We start from the raw sequence: 27,030 nt of genomic DNA on the forward strand, positions 1-27,030 counted from the left end.
GCTCTCCTAACCAGACTCCCATTCATCACACTCTGCTGTCTCTAATCTAACTGCCACCAAGTCCTGTTCCCCCATTGCTCCTGTGCTCACCAACCTGCATTGGCTTTCGTTAAATGGCAATGTCACCAATTTAAATTTCTCACCCGTGTTCAGTTTTCTCCATATCCTCACCCCTCCCTGTCTCTATAACTTCGTCCGACACTACAACCATCAGCAATCTTAATATTTAACGAATTCTCAGTCTTATACCCTCCAACCTCCCCTTGCTCCGCCATTGGTGGCTGTGCTTCAGCTGCCTCAGCTGAACCTTTGAATTCTGTCTCTCAACTTCCCTGCCTTGTCATCTCCATCTTCCTTTAAGAACTCCCTTCAAACATAAGCTCTTTGATTAAACTAATGGTTTCGCCTTTGGCTTGGTGTCAATTTTTGTCTGGTTATGCAGCACACTGGTTAACACTGCTGCCTCACAGCGCCAGGGATTCGGGTTCAATTCCAGCCTCGGGTGACTGTGTGGAGTCTGCACATTCACCCTGTGTCTGCGTGGGTTTCTTCTGGGTGCTCCAGTTTCCTCCCACAGTCCAAAGATGTGCAAGTTAGGTGGATTAGCCATGGTAAACTGCCCCTTAGTTTCCATAGATGTGTGGGTTAGATGGATCAGCCATGGTAAAAGTGTGGGGTGATGGGGATAGGGTGGAGCAAGGGGGCCTGGCTAAGGTACTCTGCCAGAGTCGGTGCAGACTTGATGGGCTGAATGGCTTCCTTCTGCACTGTAGTGATTCCATGCCCCATTGAAGTGTCCTGACATGTTTTCCTTAAAGGTGCTATATGAATGCAAGTTGTTGTTGAACACCCACAGGGATGATGTGTTGAGTGTTGCAATGTTTCTTTTTGGTTTCTAAGTGAATTACTCCATAACATCAGTGATTAACCAGCCCAGTTTCAGCCGATCCTTAACTACATAATGATTGGTCTGAGGTTACTTGTTTTCTCATGGATCTAACATACTTTTTTGCGTGGAACCAGTTTGAGTCTTACTTGTTCCAACAGTTTGTGCAATGTATAACTTCTGCAATGGCTACTCCATCCTAAGTCTTTCCAATAATCATGACAACATCCATTTACACCAATCATCTTGGTTGCTTCAAATGCAGTCATCATTCTGGTTATGTGTTCTCTATGGTTATTACTGTATAGGGGGAAAATGTGTAAATATGTGTATTGAATGTAACATTAATAACAAGGCAAAATGTGGTCATTGTACAGCAAAAGCTCCACAATCATCAGAAACAGAATCAAGATATGAGGTTTTATAACTTATGGTATACTGGTTACACCAACTCAAGGTAAACAGTTGACAGTGGCATCATTCCATTCTCATGAAAGGTAAATATCGGTCTGATGTCAGGAAAGTCTTCAAAGGGGTCGACATTTGGTAAGGAATCTAGGAAGAGTAGTGAAGACATCTTTCCTAATGTAGGTCAATAATGCCACTGAAGTGGGTTTGCAAAACTAGTGTGGTCGAATAGTGAAGTGAAGGAGTAAATGTAGCCTGGCCTCCCAGAGTTATCAGAACCAAAAGGAATGAGGATCTCAGTGATTGCTTTTGGAGTCAATTCAGTTTTCACAATCATCTCTGGCTTCATCAGTTTCAATTTGCCAAATGCTAAACTTGTACAATGTTCATTTGTATAAGGTACACCTATTCCGGTATAAAAACAGACAGAAAATGCTGGATAAACTCAGCAGATCTGGCAACAACAGTTAATGTTTCAGTCAAAATAATCCTGCTGAAGGATCATTTTGATCCAAAATATTAACACTGTTTTTCCCTCCACAGATGCTGCCAGGCCTGCTGAGTTTCTGTTTTGTTTGAGGAGATCTACCAAATTAAATGTAGCTCCAAATTCTTGGTGGCATAAGCAGTGGATCCATGATAGAATACTTTCAGGTCTAAGGCAACCAGCTTCATTGGGTGCCCCTTACCTGGAAGGCAAACTGAGCAATTAGTATAAAATGATCCTGTGATTCAGACACAACAATGTCTTCATCTTTGTTTCATACTCTGCTTGAAACTACAATGCAAACAATACAATATAAACAAAATTTTGACCACTTGGGGAAATCCCACTTTTTGTTTAATTGACTTTTTTGGATTTAGACTGCTCCCATTCTGACTTTTAAATACTCCTTTCCTTTCTGCACACTAATCAGACAGGCTCCTCCAAACTCTCTCTCTTTGCTCGTCTCAGTTCAAGCAGTGAAGCTAAACAAATTCTGCACCTTGCAATCTTCATTTATTGACATGCAGAACAAACCATAATTCCCGCTCCCAGGCTTTTCAAAAAAAAATCTGAACATTTGGGGTCAGGCATTTTTCATGAGGGCACAGTAAGAAGTCTCACAACACCAGGTTAAAGTCCAACAGGCTTATTTGGAATCACGAGCTTTTCAAAAGTGAAACAAACACCAGTAGAGATGGAAAATAAAAGTAAAATACTGAGGATACTAGAAATCTGGAATAGAAACAGAAAGTGCTGGCTAAACTCAGCAGGCCTGGCAGCATCTGTGGAGGGAGAAACAGTGTTAATGTTTTGGATCAAAATGATCCTTCACCAGGTGGCTCACCTAATGAAGGAGCAGCGCTCCGAAAGCTCGTGATTCCAAATAAACCAGTTGGACTTTAACCTGGTGTTATGAGACTTCACTGTGCCCACCCCAGTCCAACACCGGCATCTCCAGATCATTTTTCACGAGGGTGGTGGTTGAGAATTTGGGGTTGTAATAAGACAAAACTGTCATTAGTGTGTAAAACTTCTGGCTTCTGCACAAGTGTAATTTAACATTGAAAGCCAGAAGTTGCTGTCAAGGTACCCTGTTCCTCCAGTCTGCACTGTTGCTGTCTGTGCAAATGCAATCAATAGAGTCAGTGATTTGATCAGAACTTCATATTTTAAGATTCATTCTAATTGCAAAATCAATGAAAATGTTAATCTTATTGAATGAGCTGTTTATAATGGTATTCTAAGTCATATGTACTTCTGAACAACCGCTCTGGCTTTGAAATGGTAATTTGATTGGTGTGGAGTGTCATTCACTCCATTCCATGGTAAAATTCCATTATTTTGCAATAAAAACTTTTTTTTGTTAGAATTTTACAGTATTTCACCACATACCTTAATATCATCTGTAAGTCACAATCTTTATTTTTGCTTTCTGTAAAATTATGAAAACTGGGATTATAATCCATGCTTTTTACTTCCTGGCTTGCTGTGTGTGAGAATTTTTCAATCTGATTGCCTCCTCAGCTTGCTTAACTATGTCATTTACCATACATCACAGATCCCCCCTTGACGCCAAATTGATCGAAACGAACATTGAAATAGAAGAAATCAACCCTTTCCAACCCGCAAAACGTTTATGGGCAATGTTTCTCAAAGTCAATGGCAAATGCTATCACATCATTGCTAATTGCAAAATCTAGGCTGTAACTGTGAAATTGCTCTTTCCTTTTTGATAATTTCCAGATCAGTACCTGAGCCTGAATAGTTTTGCTGTGTGTGTAGTGTAGCTGCAAGTTGTGATGTCATCTAGGGGATTCTGATGATTCAAATGTGGAATAGACATCAAGAAGCGAATTATGGGCTGTGATTTCATAAGATAATTTGGATTCAATTACACAGATTAAATTTCTACTTTCCTGACAACAGCAACTAGACTTCAAATGTATGCAATTGGACATAGTGTTTTGGGATGTCCTGAGGTCTTGAAAGGATACAAATGGGAGTCTTTTCTTTCTGTATTATCACTAATGTGAATATACAGTATCAGCTTGAATTTATACAATACCTTTAATATGGAAAAGTGTTTAAAGGTATTTTGCTGAGGAATTGTCAGAAATAAATGAGCATTAAGAAAAAAACTTGCTGTCCCACAGAGATTTCACCTTCACATGAGAGTTGTTTAATTTTTGCCAAGTACCTTAATAACATGAAGGCATTATCCTGCAGTGTTGCTGGATAACCTGTCCTAATGGAAGAATTTTTATTAGTTTTCCAATTTAGCATTAAGATCTATGACAGATTAATTCTTTTCTGCAGTGAAGACTCATTCAAGCCTTTCACATTTGTTTCCTTTTCAGTTAGCAAACTTCTGAAAAGAAATTGTTCCGATCTTTTGAATGTTAGCATTAATCAACTCAGCCAGGAAACTTTGCTTTTAACACATCTTTGGGGGAAGTGACATAATCTCTGGGAACAATTGCATTTGGGCTCCAAACCTCTTCAAAACTGTAGGAGAACCTAATTTTAAAGTTTGCAGATCACACAAAACTCAGAAATGGGAAACGAGGAGGATGGTAACAAGCCCCAGTAACATGAGTAACTAACGAAATTTAATGCAGAGAAGTGTGGTACAAAGAATGAGAAACAATATTAACTGAATCATACAATTTTAGAGGGGGTGCGGAAGAGAGGCAGCTGGAGGTGTATGCACACAAATCATCTATTGATCAAGGAATATAATACAAAAGCAAAGCTAATGCTAAATGCAATACTAAACTTTTGTAACACTGGTTAAGCTTCAGCTGGAGCAGTGTTCAATTCTAGGCACCACACCTGAGGAAGGATATTAAGACCTTAGAGAGGGTGCAGAAGAGATTTAATAGAATGGTGCCAGGATTGTGGTACTTCAATCCCATGGAAGCTAGAGAAGCTGGAACTATTCTCCTTAGAACTGAGACTAAGAGATTTGATAGAGGTGTTCAATATCATCAATGGTGTCGATAGTGTAAGGAGAAACTGCTTCCACTCACGGATGGGCCATAATCACAGAACATAGGTCAAAGGTAATCGGCTAAAAGATCAATTGTGACACAAAGATACATTTTATGTCCAGTGTTGTGTGATCAGGAATGCACTCCCTGAAAGGGTGCTACAGGCAGACTCAATAGTAACTTTCAAAAGGGGATTAGATAAATGCAGGAAGGGAAAGCTTTTTCAGGATTATAAAGAGCAGGAAAGTAGGAACAATTGTACAGTTTTTTCAAAGAGCTGGCACAGGTTCAATGGACTAATACTTCCTGTGCAAGATTCAATAACTGTCCAGGTGTAAGAGCGTCCAGTTGAGGCAAGCTCATTTTAAGGAAATAGGCTGGGATAAATGTTAAGAGAAAATGTGACACAAGGCAATTGTAAAATTGTTTAAAAGTATACTTGTTGACTCACGATCGAAGATATTGACTTGAACATTCCTAAGACATTGGTGCCAATCCTGAAGCAGAAATAACCTTTCCAGGACAAGTGGGATTTATTGAAACAGCCTTGGAGAAATGTCCTCTGGAAGAGTAATTAATGCTGCAGAGAAAATGTTTAAACTGATATGATTTCGCTTTTCACATGTTCACTTTCTTTCTTTGGAAAATTTCTAAAATTGTGGGAGTCTGATTAAAAGTACAATGTGAACACTCCTTACGTGACTGTAACTGCCTTTATAATAGGTTGCCTGTCCTATATGGCAGGAGGGTTTGATGGGCTGCCACAGTCCATATGATGAGGGTGGAGGATACCCCAGTCCACCAAGGCAGACTTATAAAAGACATATTTAGAAAATGTGATTTCAAATTGTTTGAGAATTTTGATGAACGAAACACAAATTTAGAATGCAAGAGGTTATATTCGGCACTACTGGTATTTACGCTCCACACGAGCCTCCTCCCACTCATTTTGAAAGAGTAATGGGATAGGAAGTTGACTAATAAACAAGACAGGACAATAGTATTTCATGGACTGGAAACATGTAAATCGTGTCAACGAGGAGCCAACTATAAACCATTATTTTCCTGTTTCTAAGTTATTTTCTTCTGGACATTTTCTACTCGTTGCCTCCAACCTCATAGCTCCCCATTTATCTCCTCCCAAGAGCTGTCCAGATAGATTGATGGTTTAGTGGAACATGTACTAACAGAAACAAATTTCCTCCTACCTTGATCCTTTTCTTCAAACCTTTACCAAACTTTATCCCACCTACATTCATGACTTCCCCGACACTGCTGCCTTCTGGCTCAATCAACTTTTTCACTTTGGGTGTAGTTCCCTTACACCCCACATTGTTCACCAAGATAGCCTGCAGGCTCTCTATGTCTCTGAAACACTGGCCCAACCAGTTTTTATTCACCAACACCTTATAACGCCTGGTTGAACCTGTTCTCACTTTGAATTCTACTTCTTCCAAATAAAGTGTTGCAATGGAAACCCTCCTTCATCCCAGTCTTTTTGTTATGCTCATCATCCCGGCACAAGCGGCACGGTAGCACAGTGGTTAGCACTGCTGCCTCACAGCGCCTGGGACCCGCTTTCAATTCCAACCTTGTGTGGAATTTGCACGTTCTCCCCGTGTCTGCATGGGTTTCCTCCAGGTGCTCTGGTTTCCTCCCACAGTCCAAAGATGTGCGGGTTAGGTGGATTGGCAATGCTAAATTGTTCCTTAGTGTCAGGGGGACTAGCTAGGGTAAATGCACGGGGCTATGGGGATAGGGTCTGGATGGGATTGTGGTTGGTGCAGACTCGATGGGCCAACTGGCCTCCTTCTGTACTGTAGGATTCTATGATTCTATACCTGTACCATGAAAAGAATGGAAGCAATGGTTAAGAAATCTGTTTCAATTATATAGGGACTTGCTAGAAAATTAAATTCTGTACAAGAAACACCACCAATAAAAGCAGAACCTATAATATAATTTAAAAGAGAACACGACAGATTAAAAATTAAGATGTGAGGATGAAACTAAACAGATAAATTACAGCACTGGCACAGGCGAAATGGCTGTGCTGGATCATTTATGATTGTTTGCCTATGATAAATTTCCTTCAAGCTACACTCCATGGATGACATCTTGCACTTTTGGAATAGTGGAGGTATTGAGGATATGATAAACTTCTCAATTGTGTTAGGTTCACATGAGAATTGACCTGTGGGTCTAAATTTCGCTGTCCTAAGAATCAGCAAATTTTAAATAAATTGAGACTAGACAAACTTATTTCTTTAAATTTTAATAAGAATATTGAAACCTAAATCAGCCCTTCACAAAATGCTTGCAGTAAATGAAGACAAAGTATTCTACATTATGTGACAGTATTTTTTTCTTCATTTTATCCTTTTATTAAAAAGTCACAACAGCATACATATCAACAAAAACATTGGATTTACGAATGGTACCATGGTACCTGCCCAAACAAAAAAAAATAAAAACATACTCCTAGAGACAGTTTTGGTTGTAAATACTGAATCTTGGAAGCAGTCTGTTTGGAAAAATAAACTGGTGGGTACTGTCAAATCTGCCTGAATGCCAATGCTGGAAGTCTGCCATATGCTTAAAGCTGTCATCGAGGATAATGTCCGCATTTTGTATTCATGTTTGCTTAAAGATCCAAAGTTAATTTTTTTTTAGAATTGCAGCGACTGACAAAAAGGGTCTCTGCACAAATCTTCATCAAAAGTATATATAAATGGCCAAAAAAATCTGAATGAAATACACTGGAAGGTGCAACAGGCCAGTAAAACCTTTGCCACTGTATGTATTATTTCAAATAAAGGTTTAGCACTCCTCGCTTTCTTCTCAAGCACTGTTGTTAATAATGCAAACTTTGCTACACTATTGAGTCTTCCTGTCTCTAGGAACTGTATTATCCATTAACAGTGTAGAGTCCAGAAGCAAAGACGTCACTTCCGGCAGCTAAGAAAGCATTTTTTTAAAAATCGAAACGGAAAGTTATGGCCCTACAGCATCCTGTCAACTTGCCCTACCAACAGGTTGAAGATCCTGGTGTGGAAGTGAAGAATAATTACTATGTGGAAGTAGTTCTGATTGGCATCCTGTCATACACAGAAACTCAGTAAGCCAGGGACTGAAGACTAGGGCAGTAGGGCAATTAACCGCATGGCTGCAAGGCCAGACTCAAAATCTTTAAGCGTCCCCAGACTCCACAACCCCAAAACATATAAGGCAATTTTCCCAACAGCAATGGCTACCTGTAAACATTTTAAAACTATATATGATGAAAATCTGTGAATAATCTAATTTCACCCAATTTTTTGTGGACTGTTCAGGTGATTTGATTTATATTCTTGGAACATCCACCTTCCTAGTGAGGGTCAACCACCCTCCTGCACCCTGGCTCTACATTACTCCAACCCGGCCAAAGTTGTTTCTGCCATTCTATCCAACATATCCCTGGGTTGGATTCTCTTCACTGACAATGCAACATGAAAACTATCAACGTTAAAACAAAACTATTAACTCCCCAGTATAAAATCACTTATTCACACTCTTGAACCACAGCAGGAATCACAGTCCACATTTAAGAATTTGCAATCCTGTGATCTAACCATTCATTCACAAAAAAATATGCTTGATAAAAGAATTGTCAGCAGTGTGTGTAATAAAAATAACCCCACACAGATGAATACCATCATAACAGTCTAAAATGCCAATAAATGCCTCATGTTCTTAAACGTCTCTTTGAAAAAACTGTTTACAAATGGGAGAATATTTTAAGACTGCTTGTAGAAATACTAAACATTTGATGACAATCAATGGAATAGGAATCATCAGATCATCACACTTTTAAGTATTTTTTGAACTCCACATCCATACAGTTTCAGTTCTCTAAAAGGTATGGATAAAGGAGAATCCTGATTAGTCAAGTTCACTCTAAGCCACCCAATATTTGAACGTTATGCCCTCAAGTCCTCGTGGACTGGCATCAGATCTGTGGTGAAGCTCAGATGCAGTGACTAGAAATTAAAATTTAATGACCTAGTTTTGTTCAGTAAGATACAAAATTCACCTTTACACACCCGTGATTCTTGCTTTATGGTTCTGATATAAAACAATGAAAGACTAGAGGACTAAAATGATATTGGGGGGGGGGGGGGGACGACTACAAATCAGAATTTTCTCAATGCTTCTCCATAATAGCTAAAATTCAGTTCTACGATATTACTTTTATAGCACAGTTGACTCCAGCTTAGTACTGAGATTTTGCTTTTTCACTCAGGACTAGAGTGTGGCAAGACTCGGCATTGATGACACCCAATTCCTTTCTTATTGCCTGATTTATAAAGTAGTGTCTGACTGTTAAAACTGGTAATTCTCTGGGCGTCCCTAAATTAAATTTCAATACCTGCGCAAGGAACTCATACCATTTCCCTGTGCTTACAGGGTCAGATTCTCTAGGCTGTATGATGCACAAATCCAGCAGCCAGAAGCAATAAGAACGTGCTTCACAAAAATTGAAAAAAAATGTGACATATCCATTTGCCCGTGTCAGAAGGAGCATCATTTATAATTTCCAGCTAAAGGCAGCAGACTGCAGCAAACAGGTCAGAAGATTTTGTTAGAAGAGATTGCTCCATTGTATTGCAAAATAACTTCTGTTCTTTTTAAATATACGAAGTTGGGACACAAAAATTCAACTTGAAAATGAAACAAACAAAATTATTTTTAAACAGTTCCATATTTCTGAAACCTTAATATCCACAGACCTAACCAGAAATCCAATTCCCCCTGCCACCTCGATCTGTGATTGGGGCCTGGAGGGGATGGAAAATGAATGATTCAGTGATCATTCTAAACTATAAACTGTAACATGTTAACTCATATCTCTTGACCTGATTCAGCAATTAGTTTATGATTCCAGTGAGGTCTGGTTGTAACTCTATGGATAGCCAAGTACCATACAGAAACAGTTCAGAACCTCCGAGTGTCTGGAATGTTGTAAAGGCCTTTAGGAAAAATTAAACTTAAATAAAATCAGGGATCAGTGGATCATATCACTGTGAGCCAACAAAAAGACTTGCTGCCTTTCTGAACTTGCTTCTCATTCTGGGAACGAGTATGTTACAATTGTGGGCTTTGCTACGTCTACAAGATCCTTTCTCATTACCCCAGCACGTTGCATGTATATGGAAAAATTAAGAGGAAAGGGACTTCAATTTTATTTTAAATATAATCACTAACTCAGTGCGAAACTAACTACAATGTGACACTCTCCCAAATCCTCAGTTCCTACAGCTTGCTGCAGAACACAGCAAAACTGATATATATTCCACTGTGATACTGTGGTGCTGGACTTTTATTGAACATCTTATCTCCACCGAAAACAGCTTCCTTTTTTAATCGCATGTATTTCTTCATGAGCGTATGTTACAGAACAGTTCCTCTGAGTCTGATTTCCATTGCAGGTGCCTCTATGACTTCGCCAGTCTAGGTTCTTCAGCCTTCAGTGTCCCAACTGCATCTTTGACAGCATGGTAGATAATGTTCTTCACCTGAGGACAAGAAACTTCATGCTAACCCATAGTTCACATAACTAGCAAGTCAACATACACAATACAAACATAAAGGAAAGGGAGAAAAGGGAACTATTTACTGTTTAAACTGTGAAATTACAATGTAGTCTTACATTTTTGTTCCATGAGAGTATCCTATTTATTCAGTTTACCACTGATAGTTCCTTTTGCCAATTCAGCTGCAATCATATTGGGCCTTGGTCACTGTTCTACCTGCAAGCTGATTCTGTAGATCACTGCAGTCATGCTTAAATATCACAATATTTACAATTCAAAAAAAGGCCTATAGGAACTGGTGTTCACTGTACAACTTCACTAGATCACAGCTTTCTTCCACTCTCATTTAGAATGGATAAATATGACACTGAGTGGCCAAGACAAACTGATTTGAGACTAAGGCTTTCCCTTCCTGTTGGGGCTTTGCGATGTATTTATTTTCAATAGGAATATTCTTCAGATCAAACAATTGCATTATTAATTGGAAGCACCTATTAATAATTCCATACCTGCAATTTGTCTTCATGGTTGGTGTGGGTGTTTGAGAGGTGCCTGAATTCCTGAGTAAGACGGAAGCAGTGTTTGACATGTTCTGGAGAGACAAAGTCTTCAGCTACTTTGATACAGCTGTACAGATTGTGTACCTGAAGCAAAGACAGACAGGCATTATCATAGATTTCTTGCCTTTCTTATTTCATACATCATAGAAAAGAACAGTCGGAACTCGAATAAAGAATAAGCAACAGCCTAATGAAACATGGCAACCCGGTGGCACACTGTTTAGCACTGTTGCTTCACAGCGGCAGGGACCCAGGTTCAATTCCGGCCTTGGGTGATTTGCCTGTGTAGACTCTGCACTTTCTCCCCATGTCTGCTTGAGTTTCCTCCAGGTGCTCTGGTTTCCTCCCACAGTTCAAAGATGTGCAGGTTAGGCGGATTGGCTATGATAAATTGTCCATTAGTGTCCAAAGAGTGTAGGTTAGGTGGATTAACCATGGTAAATGTGCAGGGTTACAGGGATAAGACAGAGGGGAGGGCCTGGGTGGGATGCTCTTTTGGAGAGTCGGTGCAGACTGAATGACCTCTTTCTGCACGCACTGATTTTATGGTTTTAAAACAACCAAAAATAACTGAAATGTCATTTATGTCCAACTCTTAACTGGTATAGAAATTTTCTCTCAGGCAGGCTGAGACACACACAAATTATTCTTATGGTAAAAACACTGATGCACTAATTACCATTGGCCAGAGAGATATTCCTGACAAAATGCAGTCAGTAGTGGACTCGTCAACATTAAGAGCATTCAATTGGTTATTGGATAAACATATGGATGATATTGGAATAGTGTAGATTAGAGGGGCTTTAGATTGGTTCCACTGGTCGGCGCAACATCGAGGGCCGAAGGGCCTCGCTGTAGTGTTCTATGTTCTAAAATCATATTTGGCATAAACAAATAGGTATTTGTTGCTTCACATTACTTTGTGCATCAAATTATTTTCTGAATAGTTACAGCTCCTCCTCTCACATTCGATCATGAAGTGTGCTTTAAAAAGCTAATTCTTTCTCAACCTAATACCGAGTATAACTGACACCTTGTGGAACTCCTGGTTTTGCCTTAAAATTTGGGAAGCAGCAATCCTTACTTGGTGAGGTGCTCCTGCTGGGATAAAGACAGCATCCCCCAAGAATTGTACAATGGCCCAGCCTTGCACACCATACTCCTCATACAGTCGTTTCCGCAGAGCCTGATCTAGGTACCAGCTCTGGTCATGAATCGGATCATGGTCTGGTGGGTTATCTTGACCTTGCTCTTCAGACACCTGAGGGAGAAGCAACCACAGCAGTGTCCAATTTAAGTAAATAGGTCTTAACGCATGATTTTGAAATAGTAAACAGAAACTGAAAATGGTAAGCTGAAAGAAAAATAAAGACTTGACTTTCCAACAGTAAACAAATGGCCATGGCAGTTTAAGATTCTCTGCAGAGAAAGTAGGAATTGTGGTGAAAATACTGAAACCAGACAATAGAGTTCAACCATGAAAAGTGCTATTCAAAATGTGGTAGTATTAAAAGAAATATGAACTTTAGGAAAAGCTTTACCGCTTTAAAGGATCAAAGTGAAATAAATTCATCTAACTGGCTGACCAGAATAATTAATGGGTCACATTGGTGGAAAATGGAAGCACATCCACCACCTTCTTCCAGGTTTACAGAGATGTGACTCAATCCAACAAGGCCGCAGAAAAGGTTGAGCAGTCTTCTGCATTTGTATATGATTATCCTTTTTATAGCTAGCTGAACACTGAAGCACATATATCTACTGTATGAGGGTGCATAATTGTGAAGTTAGTGCTCATGCATGTCATAGTGTCATTGACTCATGCAGCACAGAAAGAGGCCCTTCGGCCCATCGAGTCTGTGCCAGCCATCAAGCACCTCTAATCCATTTTTCAGCACTTGGTCCGTAGTCTTCTATGCTATAACATGTGAAGTATTCATCCAAATGCTTCTTGAATGTTGAGAGAGTTCCTGCCTCCACCATCCTTTCAAGCAGAGAGTTCCAGATTTCCAGCACCCTCTGGGTGAAAAAGTTTTCCCTCAAATCCCCTCTAAATCTACGCCCCCTGGTATTGACTCCTCTACGAAGGGGAAAAGATTCTTCCTATCTACTCTATGTCCTTCACAATTTTGTACAACTCAATCAGACACCCCCTCAGCCTTCTCTGCTCTAAAAATAATGTGGAGTTGCCGGCGTTGGACTGGGGTAAACACAGTAAGAAGTCTCACAACACCAGGTTTATGTGGTAGCAAAAGCCACTAGCTTTCCGAGCACTGCTCCTTCATCACGAAGGACTTTAACCTGGTGTTGTGAGACTTCTTACTAAAAATAACCCCAGCCTAACTAGCCTCTATTCATAGCTGAAATGCTCCAGCCCGGGCAACATCTTGGTGCATCTCCTCTGCACCTTTGAGAGAGAGTTACACTATTATGTAAAGCAGTGAGATCTTTTCTCTTTAAAGAATTTCCAAATATATGTTTGATAACTTGATTGTTAATTGTTATACGTTTGAATTTCTTTAGATTGGCTTCTGGAAATAAAATTCATAAAAATTATATTTTCCACTTCTGAGCTTAGGAATGCTTTAAGGAGATAAGACAATCAATCCAAAAAATGGATTGAAAAATTCCTTTTAATGGAACAGGTCCATTAAAAGGAACGTGTAGACCTAACTTGATAATATAGTTCAAGCCTTTTTTGACCCAACTTGCTGAAGACCCAAAATTTATAACTTTCATCTGGTTCTTGTAAGCAATCAGCATGGCATTTACAACTTACAGCTGGTGGAAATTTTGGAGAATAAAGCCCACAAGTTATCAAATGCAAGACTATCTGGCAATCAGCATTGGGAAGGACTAAAATAGAGATGCAGCTTTAGTGAGCCAAACAAAGAAATGAGGGATGAATCAAAATAGCTTACTTGCTGGAATATTTATTGAGGAATATGAGGCACATTTGAAACTATAATGCAAGAAATGGAAGGTAAGCATATGCCGATGAGGAGTAACCATAGCGTAAACAATGCTATCCTCAAAAAATGGATGAACAAGATGGGTGTGGAAGGTAGAATAAAACTATGCAAAGAATATCTGAAAATGTGCTGCAAGACATTTTGGATATGTAATTAGGGTTCAAGATAGCAAAAGACATCAAATGTGACAAAATGCATTTTCAGTAACATAACAGCAAAGGAATAGCTGCAAAACAAGTTAGAATCCTAAATATAGTAGTGGTGATTCTGAGGAACTGAAAATAATCAAAATACAATATGTATTGGAAACATTCACTAAATAGGTCAATGTTGAATTGGTACCCATTACAGTAGTAAATTGAATGCACCAAATAACACAGTATTAATCTTAACGAACTGAAGTCGACAGCTCTCCTGGATCAGAAGGCAGTACTGTAGTACTGCTGAAAGAGATTAGGAAGGAAATTTGCATAAATAGTCAACAAATTTGCCTTGGGAAAGAACAGAATGTACAAATTTACCATTATCAAAATAAAATAATTTTGTCGAGTATCTATTTAGTAGTAACCCTGCAAACAGCATTCAAGAGAAATTTTAAAATGCCTTTTGGCAACAGTAAGTGAATGAAGAAAATATTTTATTTTAAGGGGATTCAATGGTTTACAATTTCTAACACAAAAACTCAAGTAGTAGAGGCCACTAGCCCCTTAAGGCCTGCCCTGCCATTCAATATGATCATGGATGATTTAAGCTGGTTTCAACTCCTTTCCTGTGCCATTTTCCCATAGCCCTCTATCAAATATTTACCCACCTTCTAGTAACAGCTTCCACGACCCTTTGGGGTGGAGAATTCCAGAGATTCATCACCCTCCGCGAGAAGAAATTTCTACGCACCTCAGTTTTAAATGACCAGCCGTTTATCTTGTAGCTCTGTCCCCTTGTTTGAGACTCTCCCACAATTGAAAACATCTCACCATCTACATTGTCAAGCCCCCTCAGGATCTTGCATGTCTAAATAAACTCCACGGAATACAGACCCAGACTATTTAGTCTCTCTTGAAAGGGCAACCCTCTCCACCTAGGAATTAGTCCGGTGAATCTCCTTGAGACTGCCTCCAATGTTACGATATCATTTTTAAGGTAAGGGGACCAAACTGTATGCAGTGTTCCAGGTGAGGCCTCACCAACATCCTGCACAAAACCTCCCTATTTTTAAACTCCAATCCCTTTGTAATAAAGGCCAAAATGCCGTTTGCCTTTTTAACTACTTGTTGGACCTGCCTGCTAGCTTTTTGAGATTCATGCACTAGAACACCTAGATCCCTCTGTGCTTCACTCACTTGTAGTCTCTCTCCATTTAGATAATAATCTGCCTTTTGATTCCTCCTACCGAAGTGCATGATCTCACACTTCCCCATTTGCCAGGTTTTTGCCCAGTCACCCAATCTATCTACATCACGTTGCAGAATCACAATATCCTCATCACAACCTGCCCTTCCACCTATTTTCATATCAGCAGCAAATTTGGAAGCTTTACATTCTGTTTCTTCCTCCAGGAAATTAATGTAAATAATGAACAATTGAGTGCCAAGAACTGATCCCTGTGGTACTCCACTCTGAAAAGGACCCATTTATTCCAATTCTCTGTTTTCTATGTGACAGCCAGTTTTGAATCCATGCCAACAAACTTCCTCCAATTCCATGGCTTTTACTTTATGCACCAGCCTCTTATGTGGCACCCACCTTGTCAAATGCCTTTTGCAAATCTAAATACACTGCATCTACAGGTTCCCCTCTATATACTCTCCCTGTTAAATCCTCAAAGAATTTGAACAAATTTGTCAGATATGATTTACCTTTCATAAACCATGTTGACAAGGCTTGATTATATAGAGCTTTCCTAAATAATTAGCTATTTCCTCTTTAATTATTGACTCCAGCATTTTGCCAATAATAGATGTCAAACTATATAGTTCCACGCCTTCTGCCTTTCTCCCTTTTTGAACAAGGGTGTAACGTTGGCTGTTTTCCAATCTTCTGGGACCCTCCTGGAATTTAGCGAGTTACGAAAAATTTCAACCAATGGGTCCAATATCTCTGTAGCCAGGGAGGTGATGGCCTAATGGCATTATCGCTAGACTGTTAATCCAGAAATTTACCTAATGTTCTGGGGACTCGGGTTCGAATCCTGCCACAGCAGATAGTGGAATTTGAATTCAGTAAAAATTTTTGGAATCTACTGATGACAATGAAACTGTTGTTGATTGTCGTAAAAAAACATCCGGTTCACTAATGTCCTTTGGGGAAGGAAATCTGGTATCCTTATTAGGTCTGGCCTACACATGACTCCAGAGCCACAGCAATAGAGTCGACTCTCAACTGTTCTCTGAAATGGCCTAGCAAGCCATTCAGTTTCAAGGGCAACTAGGGATGGGCAATAAATGCTGGTCCAATGAACGAATAAAAAAATGCCACTTTCATTAAAACCCTAGTGTGCATTTCTTCAGGTCTTGATGACTTGTCCGCTTTTAGCCTCTTGAGTTTCTCTAATACAAAAATTCCAATCAGAAGGAATAGAGTATGTTCTACCATTTTATTTGAAATCAGCCCAACTGAAATTAAAGGGATATTGCAATGTCTTCCACTGTGAAGACTGATGCAAAAAAATTATTTAGCATTTCTGCCATTTCTTTGTTTGCTGTTATCAATTTACCCACCTCATTTGGTAGAGGTCCTAACATTTACCTTAGCTGCCTGCTTCCTATCTATATATCCATAGAAACGCTTACTGTTTGTTTTATTTTGCATTCAAGTTTTCTCTCAAAATTCTCCCTTCTTATAAGCTTTTTAGTCTTTTGTTGCTGGATCCTAAAAACGACCCTGTGCTCTGGTCTACCACTAACCCTTGCCACTTTTTATACCTTACTTTTCAATTTAACATTATCCTGGACCTCCTTTGTCAACCATGAATTTTGCCTCTTTCTCGTGGAATCCCTCCAAAACTCCAAGTTCTACAGCCTTTCAGCACGTTAAACACCAACTCCCTATACCACCAGCACACCAAAGTTAAACTGTATGCCATAGGCCAGATACACTGCAGCAATTCAACTCCTTCGACTTGGAAATATTTTGCCATCCCTTCATCATTACTGGGTAAAAGCCCTGGAACTCCTTATCTAACAGCACGGTGCATGCACCTACAGCACAAAGCAGTAGCAGTTCACCACCGCCTTCACAAGAGCTAAAAGTGATGTTGCCAGCTGCATCCTATGAACATATAATAAAAGCATAATATTTTGGCAACAGACGTTCACATTGAAGTTCAATGTGAAGCTCACCTTTCTGAGCAGCTCTCTTATCTTCTCAGCATCTTTTGCTGCATAGATGTGCCAGAGTGCACCGGCCTTCTCTTTGCTTTTGTGAATTCTTTTTTTCGTCACCTCATCCACATCACCTTCCTCGATCGTCTTCATTACCTCTGATCACATACAACACAACAAATGCATGATACTTTGACTTATATGGTGCCTTTAACAGCAAATTACATTGCAAGGCACTTCAGAGGCGAATTAGAAATAAATGAATATTGAGACAACAGCAAGATATCTGGGAGGTTGACCAAAAGATGTGTCGAAAGAAGTGGGTGTTAGGAAAGTCATGAAGGAGAAACAGGGAAATAACGAGGGAATGTGGGGCCTATGTAACTGAAGCCACGGCTACCAACAGTGGGACATGAGATTATATTACTAGAGATTGCAGAGAGGGGACTGGTTACATCATGAAAAGATTTAAATATCTCTATAGATCAGCTAGATAGTCAGTGTCTTTTCCCAAAGGTAGAGGACTAAAGGGCATCGGTTTAAGGTGAGAGGGGAGAAATACAAAAGGGTCCAGAGGGGCAATTTTTTCACACAGAGGGTGGTGAGTGTCTGGAACAAGCTGCCAAAGGTAGTAGTAGAGGCAGGTACAATTTTGTCTTTTCATAGAAATCAGAAACCCTACAGTGCAGAAAGAGGCCATTTGGCCCATCGAGTCTGCACCAACCACGATCCCACCCAAGCCCTACCCCCACATCCCTATATATTTACCTGCTAATCCCTCTAATTTACGCATCTCAGGACACTAAGGGGCAATTTTTTAGCATGGCCAATCAACCTAACCCGCACATCTTTGGACTGTGGGAGGAAACCGGAGCACCCCGAGGAAACCTACGCAGACACGGGGAGAATGTGCAAGCTCCATACAGACAGTGACCCAAGCCGGGAATCGAACCCAGGTCCCTGGAGCTGTGCAGCAGCATTGCTAACCACTGTGCTACCGTGCCACCCACAAAAAATTCCTGTGCTTGGAATTGCCCAAAGATCTAATCTCAGCACCCTCCTCATTGCTATATATGTGCTGTGGCATGTCGGCAACATCACATACTTTCACACATTGTTGGGAGCAAAGGTAAAAGGAGAAGGGGAGATGAGTTTAAGTATTAGTATTGTAGAAAAGAAGCTTGGGTTATCTTTACTTGCCACGATAATCTCAGATATGTGGCATTTTAGCTGAGAAGAGACCCATTAGTGCCTGATGCAGTCCACAAGTACATTTGTATGCCAGGTACACTAATCTGCTCTCCTTGGAGATGATAACCATTTCTGGGAACAACTGGGATGGGAGACAGTAAAAAATTGCTGAGGTCAGAAGGTGAAGTGGTCAGAAATCGCCTCTTCTGTTATCAGAACTTAAAGTGTCTAAGAACACAAGAGATGCCTTCAGGGAGGTGGCCTTCAATAGGAGTAGGAAAGTTTATATGGAGGGAGGTTTTGGGAGAACAGAAAGGCAATGAATTCAGAGTCGAGGGGCAAGGGGAGCTGAGATGGAGAATAAAGAGGATAAGGAATCACCCAGTGCATAGGCTGAGGTAAAAAATGAGGGAGGAAACCTCTTAATGGATGGAGGAAGAGATCAATAAATGATTTAGCTCTAACAATCCTAACACCACAGCATTTATGCCAGAAAAATATTATGGAAAATAATCAGGAAGGAGGCTTTATTAAGGGGTATGGTGCCACCACTACCTATGATTGACATTTTAGTCAAAGCCAAGATGTTAATATAATTATTCACAATAGGGCTGAGGATGGCAAAGTCCAAGCTCGAAAGTGAACAAATATTGAGGACAGACCAGTCCAATCACTGATACAATGTTATCCAATATTATACAATTAGTAACTTTAACCTGGAAGTTTGGGGCTTACTTGGGAAAGAAACACATCTAATCATTTGCACCATATCTTGGCTACATTGACATGATAAAAATTCAACTGCTGTAACTGAGCTCATTGAACAGCAACTGTAGATAGACTATGAATTGGACTCCTTGAAATAATAAACTGAAAGTTAAGATACAAGCTTTAATTGCAGCAACACGCTAAAATGCTGTTAAGCTAATATACTAAAAGCTAAATATTACAAGTGGTTAAGCAATACAAGACGCAAACTCGAAGGTACAAATATTGGTTTTATATCCGATTCCCAGTATTAATTACAATTAGACCAAATAACCATTGCTGTTCTATATAGTTTTGCACACTCAATATCGTGACTAAGCTCCACACAACTGGTGAATTATTTGTATAGAATAAAAGTCATGAATTAGTGTGTCAGGGAGAGTTGATTACAGACAGCTACTCAAAGCATTTATCTGCATTTACCTGACATACACTATAAAACAAAAGCAGAAATATGGAAAGAACCTTGGACTTTGCTTCATTTGGCAACTACCAGGTTCTCTGACCAAGTAAGTACAAATTTACTTTTATACAAGCCTCAAATTCACAATCCAGTCTGCCCAGATTTTTGAGATTCAAATAGATAAATGGAAAAAGCAGATATTAAAGCTTTTGAGAAACACAAGACAACAAGATCAGCCAAGATTAATATTAAGTGCAGATATAAAGCATGCTTAATGTTATTCAGAAGTTAAATATGTGACAGAACACTGTATCAATATAAGGATGCAGAGATTTTACTCAAGATACAAATTTAAGCCTCTCTGAACTGAAAGGCCAATCGCAGAGCTGCAAAGGGAACACTGAACTCACAATTAGACATTGAATAACCTGGCACGTCTCAAGTGCAAGAAAATTTCAACAAATACATAAAATTATTTGCTTAGGTGAATGAAGAGATTGTTGTATTATTTTCAGAGACATCTACAGTAATAAAGATATTTGCAGTCTACTTCAGAAATGTGCCACCACCACCTGATCTTATGAGTTATGGGGGGAAAAAAAAATAAGAGAAGCTACTGCAGTGTACTACATGCCTCAAAAACAGAATGAAAATGCACAGACCTGTTACTCCACTGCTGTCTGAATCTGTGAAGGAGAAAATTAATCATGTAACTAAAACAATGAATTCAATTATCTAAAATGACCCCAGCCCCACAAAAATATTAAAGTTCTAGAGCTTCCCACATAATTCACTTAACTGAAGATCATTCCAGTAGTATTTTAGGGCCCTTACTGCCCATCCCTGCCCTTCTAAAGGTGCTGCCATCTTGCTGGAGCACAATGGCAATGTTCCACAGACACCAGTTGGCACCCTGGGAAGTGGTGGCTATTCTTGCATTAGCCTTGTGGGGAGTGTCAGCTAGCTACACAGCCACATCCATAGCCTTATATGATTTATCAGAAATTAACAATTTCCCAATGCAAAATATGCAACTTGAATGTATTATTCCCTCAGATTAAATGCAATACAAAAGTAGGAAACAAAAAAATCCCACAAAACTTATCCTTCTCCTAACTCAGACAGCTCATAATGATAGATTAAAACAAACACAAAATTCTACAGCCATCTAACAGGGCCTCTGATTTACTGTAAAATTTAAATTCTGGTTTATTAATTGGGAAGCTATAATCTTTATTAGTACTTCGAGAATTGAATGTGACAATTTCACCTTTTTTAGTAAAAAGAGCAAGTCAGTGGCTTTGAACATGGCAACGAAAATGATGAGAAAAATAGGACTGATGAGAAAAAAATAGTACCACATCACTGAACAATGAAATTGCTATAACATTCTCCAACTGGCAAAATTAATAATAAATACTTTCAACAGATGTTCATGTTCTTGATTAGTGCAGGTGTAGGTTTCAATTTTTACTAAAGACGTGGTTGAAGTTGCAGTGAGGTGGCACTGGAGAATATGCTTTTGATGAGGGGCGGTGGCACAAATAAGTCTTGGTCTCCAAGATTCCAATTAAGTACAATTCATTTTGTAACCTTCAACACAACATGGAAGAGGGTACAATGTTTAGCTGTATCCCAAACATTTCAGGATCTTAAAATAGCAAATGCCTCATAAATGCTCAGACTTGATGGTGACAACACCATCACTCTACTGACTGACACAAGATGACTGATATTTGTATTCTGGAAAAGTTTCTGTAACAAATGCGATGCCATGATATTAGACAACTGGATCTTAGATTTTGTGATCAAAATTCAGCATTCCAAGCATATTAAATTATCTTGTTTACTTCCAATTAATCAATCTGGTTTCACAGCTAAAAACAATAAATAGTAATCTCTCTGTCCTGGGTTTAAGATGCATAAGTAAAGATTAAGGCCTGCACTCACTCTTTAATCCTATTACACTTTTTATAGCATTTGTAAACTGCTTTCTAATTTCATCTCGGAATCTAAATATCCTGAGTTTTAAATAGTTCTAATAATAACCATTTTTCTGACATTTTTCCATTGAATTTTTCTCATCAAATTTTATTAATTACATCAGCATTATACTGAAGAGCAAGTTAAGTGGTCTCACAACAAATGGATTAGATCAAAGCTATCCAGCCCTGCCACATTCAGTCGTGAGTGGTCATGAATAGTTAAATAATGAGCCAAAGGAGGAGGCTCCACAAATATCTTCATCCTCAATGATGGCAGAGTCCTGTGCATCACTACAAAAGACAAGAGTGGAGCATTTGCAATCATCTTCAGCCAGAAGTGACAAATGGATGATGCTTCTCAACCTCGTCCTGACATCCGAGCATCACAGATATGAGTTTTAAGCCAATCCGATTCACAACACACTTGAAAGTTTGCTGTCAACACTCTACTCCACCTCTTGAAAAAATAAATTCAACCCAAAGAGATTAAGAGATGTTAAGGCTGCAGAGAACAGTACTCGGTTATATGGGGCGAAATTTTTCAAAAAGGTTTTGAAGTGTCATAACAATGTGAAAATGGAGAGTGTTCCACGTCAGTCTTTTGGGCGAGCTGCAATCTTCCGGCACTCTGTCAGTTCTGCGTGAGGGGCATTGCGCAGGGCACCCCGATCTACTAGTGCACCGGGAGACCTCCTCCCACAAATATCCCCCATCGTCGTCGGCATTGTCATCAACCCAGCACCCACCCCCAACCACACAAACACGGGACGCTGGCATCAAGACCCTCCTTATGGGTCCACTGGTGGACCCCCAATATGCACTTCCGATGATATCTCATGACCCCACTCTGCGATCCACCCCTCCACAATCCCCGCCTTGCAAAGCCCACCCCTGCATGACCACCCCCTGCAGCGATCCCCCCTTTGAAGGGATCCACCCCTTCACGGCCATCCCCCTTGCAGAAACCCCCCCACTTTGCACAACCAGCCCCTGCATAAGCCCCGTTACTGTGCAAACCACTCCGTCAGGGTCCCACCCCCACTCAGGCTCCACTCCCTTGGCATTGCCCCAGCACACTTATGGTGTCCAACTGGGCACTGCCCAGCCATGCTCCCGACCACCTGGGGGCTTCAAAAGACTTCAATCCCCCTGGCGTTGCCACAGTGCCTGGCCCCCACTACTACAGTGATTCTTGTAGGCATGATGTCTTGCCGGCGAGGGGGGAAGCGGCCGTGCTGAACACCAAGTAGACTTAAATGTAGTTATTTTTATGTTAATAGGCCTCGCGCCAGAAGCCGTTCTCGCTGGCAGAGCAAGGCCGGGAAGATAGCAATCCGATTCGTGCCCTATCTCCCCAGCTCGCCACACTGATCGACCAGCGAATTGAGCCAGTAAAATCGTGGCCATGGTGTTGAGGGGTACATTGGCTGCTTGTTTCAGCAGTTCTTTCACCCATCAGATCACTTTACACTCCAAATTTTAAGAAATAAAAGTCAACGTGATATAAAATCACCACATGTAATTATGACAGGTACAGATGTCTTTTAAGATCATCTTTAATTAAGCAATCACAAATTTCTGACGTCAGAAGGACTTTCTTTAAATTAAGGTAAAGGATATTTATTATACATTGTAATTTTCTCCGGTCTAGAATGGCTGAGACCATTTCTGAATTTCAGTATTTTCTGAATTATAGAATGACCTTATCATGCCTAACCATTAGCCTGTGAAAGGAAGACATTGTAAATATAAACGTATTACCTGAAACTTAAAACAGTGATAAAACATTATTGAACATTATAAAGCGGCAATAATTTTTTTTAAACTAATCTCAAGTACCATATAATCTTCCATGTTTCCACTCCCAAAATGTTGCCATGAGTTACTTGGGTCTGGAGAAAAGATTTCTACAGTACAGGTGTTTCCGGACAACAGATTTCTGAACTGGAGAGTTACAGTGCATTTATGGAATAAGTTGCCAGAGAATAACACAAACAGATCCAAGAAATAACTAAATAGGTTTCTGGTGGACAGAAGGACAGAGAGATATGGTGAGAAGATGACAGATAGCCCTTGAACCAACAAATTTTGTAGTCACATAATTTGACTCCAAGCTGGTATCAGAAAACAGTGTTCCACTGGGATTCGTCCTCCTTTCACTTTCACGATACCTACTTTTAATTCTTCGTGTTATCAAACACAGGGTTCTTCACTGGACATGGAGCTATACCGTGTATAAAGGAACACTCAGTTTGAAAGTACTGTTTTTACTTTTCCACGTAAATGAAGGAGCTCAAATTCACCACTGAAGCCATGATTTACAGTTAATTCTACAGGAAAACACAAGGTACAGTGTGCCTTCAGAAAATGCTGCACAATGTAAGGCACTATTTTACATGTATAATGCAGCCATCACATTACAGAACCGAATGTTTTGAATTAATTCATTGCAATTTCAGTGTTTATCCAAGTGTAACCTTTCATTCTCTTTCTGCTGCTGTGTGTATAGCTGCAGTTTTTATACTTTCTCTATTTTTCATTCATTGAAACCGAAACTGCTAAATGTACTTACCTTCTTCATGGTTGTTCTCTCCTAATGGTATACCAACATAAACCATCACATTAACTGCATCAGACACATCCAGATGGAGGTTGGTTGTTCCAACTTTTCTATCTTCTGTTGTTATCAGCCCTAATGAAGAAAGACAGCGCATTTCAATTATTTTTAATTCAATTCTAGTGCCACATACAATTAACAAGATCCATTAGTGTCAAAGCCAGATAGGCAGCAAATATTCTTTGAAACGAGTAAAATGTCATCCAGAAGTTTAACTTACTTAAAATTACTTTTCAACCAAGGTCATAAATAGTTGACACAAAGACAGAAAATGCTGGAAAATCGAGGCAGGTCTGACAACATCAGTAGAGAGAATATAGAGCTAACATTTCAAATCTGGATGATCCTTCGTCAGGGCCCACAAATAGTTGAAGCAATTTACTAAGAATATGGAAGCTGTGAGGCAAGAAAAACCTAACAAAGATGTTGAATAAGTAGAAAAATTTATGTCCGAGTCCCAGGTCTGCTCACCTTTCGCCAAACCCAACAAAGTACCCCAGTTAGAACATTCATAGGAGACCAGACAATTGTAGAAGATAAAACAGACCAGATCTACAAAACAGATCGGTACTTATGATAAATGCAAATAATTCTCCATGCCGCCTTATTAAATTCAGAGCAATTACCTAAGCAGCTTATTTTTAGAACATGTTTTTGCAGCTCTGTGCCATAACCTAGACAGAAAAGATGTGACGTTCAAAGTATAAATCTCAATTAAGCAGCTGAGAAGAATGTCAGCAGTCTACACTGCTTTGGATGTAATGTCTTTTTCTGTATCATCTCATGTTGGGTTTCCAGTCAATTGAAATCATCTTCCAATAAGTCTTACAGGAGAGACATATATAAAGTGTGATTTGTTTTTAGGCAATGGGAACACAAGTTCCAGCATGTTGGATGCTATTATTAGCTTACCTGTCCATCTTACTTAGACAATATTCTGTGTCCATCATTTACATCTGAGTGAATCACTGCCTGCTAAGATTCCTGGGAATAGCAAAGCTTCTCTTCCAAGGTTTAAAAATTAACTCAAACGTGCACAAAATATTATGCTATGTTTACAACACAATACCCATAAGTTAAATATTACACATTAATAGAATGCATAAGTTAATATACCATGCAAGTATGTCCTGCCAGATTCAACGTTTATGCAAGCAAAAGATCTGACTCAGATCAGAATCTGTAGTTATCTATAAGGATGCATACACAAAAAATTAAACTAGGTTTGTGAAAGGCCAGGAATTAAAATGTTGATATACCTGTGCTAAATCGAGGTAAGTTATTAATACAATTCACAGTACTCACCATACGCATTGTACATCTTTGGTCCTAGGTCAGGCCGCACAAAGTAGTTTGGGAGCCTTGAAGCCAGGTTTAACCTTCCATCTCTTTTTGTGTATTCAGGTAGAGGGAGGTTGTTCATCAAATCATCAAACCTGCAAAACAAGAAATAAGAGGATAACTTTTTTGCATCTGTAATACAAGAGCCTGAAGGTGTTGGCATTCGTGCAAATTATATTACCTTGTTGGCATCATGTCCCTGAAGTCTTCACCTGGAGGCCAGTCTTTGAGCTTCAAAACCATTGGTTGTCCTCCTTCAGACTTCAGGCGTTCTGTGGCACAAAAGTATAATTCAAATTGGACATAAGGAATTTTAATAAGTGATCATGGCTCCATCAAACTTTCATGTATTTATTTGTATTAAACAGTTTGAATATCTGCTATAAGTATGACCTCCCTTATTCAAGGACAGCTCAACCTCAATATACAATTTATTATGCCAGAGAAACTACTGGGGCATGATCCCATTATGGGAATTAATATCATATATTTACAATATTCTAAGATGAGACAGACCAATTAAATTGATAATTGCATTTTATTGACATAATGGACACAAGGTGATATTTAGCTTTAATATCAATACATATCTAATTTAAAGATTGAGAGTAGTCAAATTCAGCATTCTAATGAAAAGCCATCAATTTAGTGACAGTTGAATAAGTTACTGCTCGGAACATTTATATAATTAGAACTATCCCCAAGTCCCTTTCATGGCCTCTAGTTAGAGACCTTATTGCTACAAGTGCAAAATATATCCCTAGGTACAGTATGGTCACAAATTGAATTTGCTATCTTAGTCCTGTTGAATATGGCACTGTGAAATGAAAGCATTATCTAACAACTGATTTGATGTTTCCAACTGACAGCAAGGCTTTTATATGTTCTGACGCTTAAAATATATATATATAAAATCATTTTCTGAACTTTTGGTAACATACTTGTCAGATAATTGTAATAGATTTTTTTTTAATGAAGGTTGAGCTGAAAGGTACAGATGATGATCATGGACTGGAGTTTAATTTTTTAAAATATCTATTAAAGCTGCTTCACTTATTGCTCTGTCTTTCTAGTTTAGAAGTCTCTGGCAAAAAATCGAAGTGAAGGATCTCTGTGAGATGCTAGCCATATCGTCACACCTAGGGTAAGGTTCCTTTGGGCTTTCATGCTCAAGAGTTACTCTTTCATAGAAGCTATCCTACCTTCTGACAAGATATGTCCAACAAGCAACACATGACCTCCCCATTGACTCGAAATCATCTGCTTTACTTGAGGAGAAGCCACGGCAGGAGGAGGAAATCCCTTTCTATCATCAGAGCTATGTGCAGTATCTTAACACCAATTTCTGAATATCAGTAATTTGACTTCAACTCCTGAGGCATTATGTTCATGCCATTGGACAGCTAGCTGAATCATCACTCCTCAATTGAAATTGAACAAGAGGCTCCCACGTGTGCTTTTTAAAAACATTTCAAAATTGTTTTCCAGAAGTTGATGTTGACATCCAAATTTCAAATATTCATCCTGCG

The 27,030-nt window shown here is 39.4% G+C and overlaps 1 protein-coding gene across 1 annotated transcript in view; it reads right to left on the bottom strand.

Annotated features, from left to right (window-relative positions):
• Positions 1–7,030: 7,030 nt before the first annotated feature.
• LOC144505215 (lysine-specific demethylase 3B-like) overlaps positions 7,031–27,030 on the bottom strand; it is a 115,272-nt gene continuing 95,272 nt past the window's right edge. Inside the window, exons 20-27 of the mRNA XM_078231200.1 lie at positions 25,683–25,773; positions 25,466–25,596; positions 24,116–24,235; positions 20,221–20,244; positions 17,215–17,354; positions 11,989–12,165; positions 10,854–10,988; positions 7,031–10,326 (exon numbers count right to left, since the gene is read on the bottom strand). Of these exons, the coding sequence (XP_078087326.1) occupies positions 10,246–10,326; positions 10,854–10,988; positions 11,989–12,165; positions 17,215–17,354; positions 20,221–20,244; positions 24,116–24,235; positions 25,466–25,596; positions 25,683–25,773 (899 nt within the window). The 3' untranslated portion in view covers positions 7,031–10,245. The remainder of the gene's footprint in view (positions 10,327–10,853; positions 10,989–11,988; positions 12,166–17,214; positions 17,355–20,220; positions 20,245–24,115; positions 24,236–25,465; positions 25,597–25,682; positions 25,774–27,030) is intronic.

Source organism: Mustelus asterias, chromosome 16 (assembly GCF_964213995.1).
Source record: "Mustelus asterias chromosome 16, sMusAst1.hap1.1, whole genome shotgun sequence".
NCBI classification, from domain to species: domain Eukaryota; kingdom Metazoa; phylum Chordata; class Chondrichthyes; order Carcharhiniformes; family Triakidae; genus Mustelus; species Mustelus asterias.